At 34.1% G+C, this 8,048-nt stretch overlaps 1 protein-coding gene across 1 annotated transcript; it reads left to right on the plus strand.

Annotated features, from left to right (window-relative positions):
• Positions 1–4,711: 4,711 nt before the first annotated feature.
• LOC123867054 (cuticle protein 19-like) lies at positions 4,712–7,869 on the plus strand. The gene is made up of 4 exons (XM_045908891.1): positions 4,712–4,765; positions 4,951–5,106; positions 5,756–5,922; positions 7,629–7,869. Exons 1-4 carry the CDS (start codon positions 4,754–4,756, stop codon positions 7,687–7,689), a joined length of 396 nt encoding a protein of 131 aa, XP_045764847.1. The 5' UTR covers positions 4,712–4,753; the 3' UTR covers positions 7,690–7,869.
• The last annotated feature ends 179 nt before the right edge of the window (positions 7,870–8,048 follow it).

The raw sequence follows: 8,048 nt of genomic DNA on the forward strand, positions 1-8,048 counted from the left end.
TTGAACTTCTTTTATATACAAGGTTTCACAGGAGGAATAATTGCATTTGGACTTCGTCTGTGTTGGTGTTAGCTGGCGGGCGTGCTCTGCCTTTTTGGAGTGTTTTTTTTTTGTTAAAACTGACTGGAAAGCGCTCTAAGGGGGTGCCGTGCGTATGTCGGCGGGCGCCGGCACAGACGGGGTCCATACTTGTATAGTTTAACTAACTTGTAACAAATAACTACAAACTTGACATTGGCTAATCTTTGTAAAGCCAAACGAAAGAGAAAAAAAAAGGTTTCACTGATCGATAAAATGGCCGACGGGATAGTTCCCAGGTGCTAGGTATTACATGTGCAAAGCATGGAGCGTTATAGTTATAGTGTGTTAGAATAAAAGTTATATATTATTCAAATAAACTTTTACACGTGCTTTTGCATCGTCAAGTGAATCTACCAGTACTACTGCTTCGAAATATTCTGCCGCCTGAAAAAAATCAGCAAGACACTCGGCGACAGATAATAATCGGTTTATAATAAAACTATACATAATAAATATAATACACAAATGTAAATTTAAAAAAAATCCTTTATTTCGACCATAAATTATCCAGATCATAATTGTTAGTAATAACACACACCTTAAAACTAATGTTAGTGATCTTATAACTATTTACCTAATCCTAATACTATATCTAAGACAGGCTTTTTTCTTCATTTTAGCTTATTTGACTTCATTTTCATCGACAAATACATTTTTACTCGGTTAAAGACGTTTTCACTGATTTCCAAAACTAAACTAGTCCTATGAATCAGCCCTGAAACGAATAGAATGTTTTCGGTTCAAATCTATTGTAATTTTATTTAAATAACAATAATTTATTTTAAATACATCGTTATTTGTAAAAAGTTTGCCACCATGACGTAAAAGAACGTAACAACAGTATAACAACATCAAAGAAATAAACTAGGTTGTCTGCCACGCAAGTTAGGCGCGGTCAATGTCACGGTCATGAGCCTGTTCGTGCTGCATTTTACTACGTTACTGTTACAAAAACGGGTTTTCTTTAAGTGATTATATTTAATTCATCTAGACTTGTTGTATTATGATGCCCGCGTTTTCATCCGCTTGGATTTTTAGAATCTCGTAGGAACTCTTTGATTTTGCGGAATAAAAGTAGCCTATGTCATTTACTACGTTACTTTAACTCTCCAAAACATTATTTCGATCCATTGCTCTGTTAACAGGGCTCTCTCCGTCACTTACTCCATACAATCGTAGTTCCAATTTCATTTGAATATTAAGCAACCAAAGTCCATGAAATTTTGCAGACACATTCTAGAAACTAATATCTGCGCCTGTGGTGTTTTAGATTTTTCTTAAAATATGAAGTTTTAAAATTACAGGGGCTCAAAGATTTGTATGTGAATTTTTAAGACCGCGTAACTTTGAAACCGAATATTTTAAGAGAAATCTGGAAAACCACAGGCATAGATATTAGTTTCTAGAATATGTCTGCAAAATTTCATGGACTTTGGTTGCTTAATATTCAAATGAAATTGGAACTACGTTTGTATGGAGCGAGTGATGGAGAGACCCCTCTTAAAGCACGTTTGAAGGACACACTAACAATATGCAAACCAATAACAAACACACTTTCACATATTATGTGTATTAGTTTTATTTAATTAGTAGGTACCATAGACATACCAATTTTCGCTTCGCTCAAAGACTGACAAAGCGTTGGAGCGAGAGGTAGTCAGATAAGACCCACTGCCGCGAGCGAAAGCGAGATAGCGAAACAAGATGCCAATAAGTCATTGTTTACGTGAGTAACGGGCCGTAAGAGTACAGCCTGTTCCAAGTCGAGGTGATTTTTTGCATTTACTAAATAATTTTACGATTAAAACGTAAAATCTATGTCCTGCCACCATGGTGTCTTGTTCAGTGAGCGAATGTGACGTTACAAGACGTTATAATCCGCGTAAATACACGTTTCACAGGTAATTACTGATTATTTATACTAATTGTTTATAATAATTATTTCATCATTTGTTGTTTGAAAATTAGGCAAAATAGCTATTGGAAGCTTAGATGATAGGTTTCCCTTAAGACTTATCATCAAATTACATTGCTAAATGAAGAATTTTTGGATATTTTGTGTAAAATTTAAAAACGTTTGTTTACGATAGGGATTGACAAAGTAATGACGTCACAAGTATCGATAGTCGATAATCGTGTCTACCGGTAGGTTTGATGTGATAGGTTTCTAAAAAGAAAACACTACGTACTTTCCAATAAAAGAAAAGAACGAAATAAATATTTACACAAATTTTTATTTTATTTAGCGTGACTTAGATTTCAGGGTTAAGGGTAACCCGTACATTACTGTATTTAAGTGCTTATCGGGGAGGTCATTAGCTATGAATTGAGCGCCATATATACAATTTATTTTTATTAACTTGTCACTTAGACATTATATCAGAGTGTTATTGTAATTAATCAAGTTAAATTTACTTGCACCCTTTAAAAAAATAAAGGTGGAAAACCAACAAATTCCGGTAATTTATATGAAAATCCCAAAAATTGCTCTATTTCTCAAACAAAGATTTTTTTAAAACGTCTTTTAATAGTTTTCTATCGAAATATCAATAAAAAATGTTATAAGGGGTTAAATCACTATAAGTATCTCAGAATTCATTAATAAATTATTTATATAAAATATTAAAGTCATTTCATTAATAAATAATAATCTGTTACCTAACTTTAGCTTTGTTACTATTTGTGTATTTGAAATGTATTTGATTTTTTAAGATTATAAGATGCTTTTTACTTCACTTCGTTAAACTAACTCATTAGTGTCCTATGATTTCGCCAGTAAGACTATCGATAATACAAATGCTAAAGTCAGGACAACTCTATTTCACGCACACATTTACGTTTCATTTTTTGTAACACCGTTAATCTGTCACTGTTAGTCTTGTAAGTCTTTGGTAGGTACACCCTTTCCGCTTTCTTTAATTTTTATTATATCCTCTACCCTAAGGTCGCCTGGAAGAGATCGCTATTATAGCGATAAGCGATCTATTGCGCAAACATCTATTTTGTTATATGTTTATTTATGTTAATTTGCAATAAAGCATATTTTTAACCAACTTCAAAAAAAGGAGGTTCTCTATTCGACTGTATGATTTTTTTTACGTATGTTTGTTACTCGATTATTCCGCCAAATATTCAGAACCGATTTTGATTTTTTTTGCTTACTTCCAAGGTGGCCACATTTTAGTTTAGTGAAGATTTGATGAATATCTTCTGTGATAAAGAATAGAACTCCTCAGTGGATAAGAGCTCGCAATCGGTGTACCTAATAGCGTAGTAAACAGTAGGTTTTTAAATAGGTACCTATAGCATATTTTAGTACAAATCGCCACTAAGAATCGTGAAGTAAAAAAATTCAAAAAGAAATTTAAACCTGACTTCAATAACCACAAACACAAAAAGTAAGAAATAATTAAATTTACTACCGAATTATTATGTATTATGTATAATTATTATGTATAGAATATAATTAGAATTATTATGTATAATTCAAGAGCTAATGTTCTATATTAACATTTTTAGGCTTCCGTACCTCAAAAGGAAAAACCGAACCCTTATAGCATCACTTTGTTGTCAGTCTGTCTGACTGTCTGTCTATCTCTATGTCTGTCCGTCTGTTGTGTCTGTGAAGAAAAGCTAAAGAGTGCTTCCCGTTGCCCTAGAACCACATAGGGGATGAAAGTTTGTATGGAAATTACGTCATTTTTATAGCTACAAGGTTGAAACTTATTTTGTAGACCTTGATTAGATATAAATAAATACGACATTCAAAGTTTGTAAAAATTTTACTCTAAAGGGGGTAAACATAGGGGGAGAAAGTTTTTGCGTAAATGACGTTGGCAAAAAGCTTATTGCAGTAAAATACTGTAAATAGCTTATTTTAATGTGTTAAATAATTAGCCTAAAAAATTTATAATAATTAAAAATGCTGCTGAAGGTCACTATTCCACGCGGACGAAGTCGCGGGCGCAGCTAGTTTGATATAATGAATACATTGTTATAGCAGGAACTATCAAGGTCATGCGTAGGTAGGTGCCCCTAGTACTTATACCCGTTTGAATTTCTTTAATCTGTAAATTCATGAAGTGCGGCCGAGACGAGCCTTTTTAGTGACAATTTAATTATTTTTAATCGTCAGTATTTGTTGATTTATTGCAAATTTTATTAAGTTAAATTAGACATTGTAAGGTCTACATCTGAGGATGTTCCGGTGTCGGGGCGAAACGCGCGTCGAGTGGTATTGGAATTTGTGTGGTGCTGCGTACCATACAGATTTCGTTGGTTTGGCGGATTATAGCAAATTAAGCTTTTATATCATCCTTGAATTTTCATATATTCACCTGTTCTTCTTATAACTCAAAGAACCTGTTCTTATAACTCTTAACAATGCTATTTCTCTTATTTACATTAAGAATCTTATTAAATTCGAGACCATTCATATTTATCTTAGACATTGAAATACTATTGTATACGTGGTTCATGTCGGCATTAGGAAACTATTGCTAACCTCATAGCGCGTACCTACCTATAATATTTAAAAGGTATTGCATGAAGTGAAATTTTTATATCGTTACCCTGACTATTAAAAGATATAAAAGACATGAATTTCGTTGTTATTATCATTACAGTTTTGTGTTTAGAAGTTAAAGGAAGTAATAAAGAAAACATAAACAAAATGTCTTTCAAGGTATTTTTTCTTGATAATTGTTTTAAAAATATTTTAAATATTTAGTTAAAAATCTAGTTCAGTGGTTATGTTGGTAGAGAGACTCTATTAATAGTTTTGTGTCTTAGATACACACAAAGTGCAATACTAAAATGCACATTTTCTTTCATCGAAGTGATAATAAATTTTGAAAAAATAAATTCCAGGTTCTGTGTTTGGTCATTCTCGCTGTGGTTTCCTTCGCCGATTATGGATATGGACATGGCCACGCATATTCGTCTCAACATATTTCTCGACATGACGGACATCCGAAGATTGTGCATCTGCATGGACATCACGGACATAATCATATCGATTACCACGTAGGTTTGCAATACAATAAACCTTATACTATTAGAAGTTTATACTATTAGAAGATGATAATGGATCACGAGGATTTTAGTTTTTAAAAATTTAATGGAACCATCCACCAAACTATCCAACCTAAATGCAAATCGGAGGGAACTATGCAAGCTATTTTAGTACCAAACTTCAACCAAATAAACGGATGGGCTGTGAAAAGGTAGCAGACAAACTAAAAGAATGGATCAAAATATATATTTTGTGCATTTTAAGTATTTAGTAGTAGCATAGTGCTTAAAATATGTATTTTAAGGCCGGCAACGCATCGGAAGTTCCTCTGGTGCTGCAAATGGTTATGGGCGGTGGTAATCACTTAATATCAGGTGACCCGACTGCTCGTTTGCTCACTATTTTTTATTTTAAAAAAAGTTATACATTATGTGCTTAATAGGACACCTACTTACCTCTAACAAATCACTCTATGTAACATAGAGTATATGTTATGGTATTTTTAATAAAACTAAACATTTTATCTTTATCATTAATCCACGGTTAAATGTCGATGATTCGCTGGAGGCTGTCTGCGCCACTACGGCAGCAGACGATAAAGTGCCGCGCGACTATAAGACATACTTTCGTTTATTTAATTCAATAATTATCTCTCAACAGACGCATCCCAAGTACACGTTCGAGTACAAAGTGCACGACGACCACACCGGCGACATCAAGTCGCAGCACGAGACGCGCGACGGTGACGTTGTGAAGGGCTACTACTCGTTGCACCAGCCTGATGGTTCCGTGAGAGCTGTTCACTACCATGGCGACCACCATACCGGGTACGCTTTACATTATTTTTTTGAAATTTTAACTCCCTTCAAACTGCAGACTAAGCGATGTGCGGGGTGATTCACTTACTCATAAGGCCTCATTTACACATCCTAATAGAACAATTAATGTATATTATTTCCAAGTATCTGTTCACACGTAAAAAAGCGTTGACGTGTAAAAATGACGTGGCCTCGGCCTATCTAAAGATGGCCAACGATCTCAGTGAGTTAGGGCACGTTGTTAGGGTCATGAAAACTTGCACAAAAAAAAATATGTATGGAAATTTTTATAATTTTATTTCGTCATTATACTTCAGCATTGTATTTATCAGATCAAAGTAGCATGGGTACGTATCGTCTTTATATACTAATTACCAAATACTCTGTATATTTGTCCTATTTGGACGCTTTTTTAACAGACATTAAAAATGCTCTGTATAAATGAGGCCTAAATGAAAGCCATCAAACTCATTTGACATTGTTTGGTTTTCATTGCTGCTTGACTGAGCGATATAAAAATAAATAACGTGAGGAAACCTGCGAGCCTGGGAGTTGACCATAATGTTCTCAAAGGTGTGTGAAGTCTGTCCATCCGCACTAGGCCCGCGTGGCGGACTATGGCCTAAACTAAACCCTTCTCATTCTGAGAGGAGATCCGTGCTCAGTAGTGGACCAGTAATGGGTTGATCATGATGATGTTGACGATACCTTCACAGCTCACCTTTGGACTATCCTATACCTATTCTTATATGCAATGATAATATTGCTAATAAGACATTCTACAAGTGTACTCGCGTATGAAGTAGATATAGAGAGTTCATATTTTTTGGTTAACGTATTGTGATGACGTCCTTCAGCCACAGAATGTTATAAACTCAATAAATTAATTACTGTATGGATCTATACTTATCGACAATTAGTACAAATTAGACTTGCGTGATTGATTCACGTAGGTACCTGTTTAAATTTAAGTACGTCCGGCATCACTCTATATTATACACAAATAACCGAATTATTTGGGTCAGCCTGACTATAATTTTTCTTTCGCAGCTTATGTCCAATCATAGTCGACGCCCTTCCAGGCTCATTGGTTAACGCTATGGTTTTGTTAGTTGATGGTACCAGGTTTGATGCTCAGCTGGGTCACATTGGGAATTTTTAAATAGGTTCCGGACAAGTCTAGTGGCAGGCTTCTGCCACTGAGGCATTCCGATACTATTTCGCGTAGCAACTGATTAGAGTTATGAGTTTAAATTAAGCTGCTATTCCCATTCCAAGTTACTCCGCTACCATCTAAAGACTACATCATAACTTACTATACCGGTATCTTTTTCGTGAGAAGTACTTTTATCCCGTACCAGTGGTAGATGCATTTGACAATTAAAAATCACTTATGTTTATTGATAAAGCACTACTCATAATTTAAATTATGCGAAGATGTGTTAGTTTGTTGGTCTGCCCTTCAATCACACCCCAACAGAGCAACGCATTGACCTGATTTTTTTCATGGATATATTTACCTTTAGAGTGACTTAGGCTACTTTTTAGCCTAGAAAATCAAAAAGTTCCCACGGGGTTTCCGAAAACCCAAATCATTACCAAAACCTGAATAAGTACTTAGTTATTAATAACAACTAAGAATTTTCTAAGGAACATTAAAACTGATTAACTAGGGTGTTTTAATGGTTTTTTAATTATGATACATTTTGTTTCAGATTCCACGCTGATGTCAAGTATGATACGCATCACATTATTCCCAAGAAACACTATTATTAGCTTAGATAAATAAGTTTGACATTTATTTGTTCTTTAGTTAAAATAAGTGAAAATTATTGTAATGAATGTTGTATGATGGATGACCTACCGACCGCCAAACTTCAATTTAAAGATGGTACCCGACGATGCATGATAAGATGTTGATTTACATTGTTATATTTGTACAGTTTGTTAATAAATAAAATATTCAAAAATTATTTCAGCCTATTAATTTATTTTACTTACCTACTCAACATCTACAAAAAAAAATTAAAAACTTTGTAGTGAATTTGGAGTGATAAAGAGAGTAGGAGAAGTACAAACTAGAGAAAAATGTGTCCTAGTACTTCTTTTAAAAAGACTACCAAAAATCACGCGTT

The sequence above is a fragment of the Maniola jurtina genome, chromosome 7 (assembly GCF_905333055.1).
Source record: "Maniola jurtina chromosome 7, ilManJurt1.1, whole genome shotgun sequence".
NCBI lineage: Eukaryota > Metazoa > Arthropoda > Insecta > Lepidoptera > Nymphalidae > Maniola > Maniola jurtina.

Coding starts and splice junctions, on each gene's coding strand:
- LOC123867054 (XM_045908891.1), top strand. Junction 5,107..5,755: donor ATAATCATATCGATTACCAC/GTAGGTTTGCAA, acceptor ATCTCTCAACAG/ACGCATCCCAAGTACACGTT. Junction 5,923..7,628: donor CATGGCGACCACCATACCGG/GTACGCTTTACA, acceptor ATTTTGTTTCAG/ATTCCACGCTGATGTCAAGT.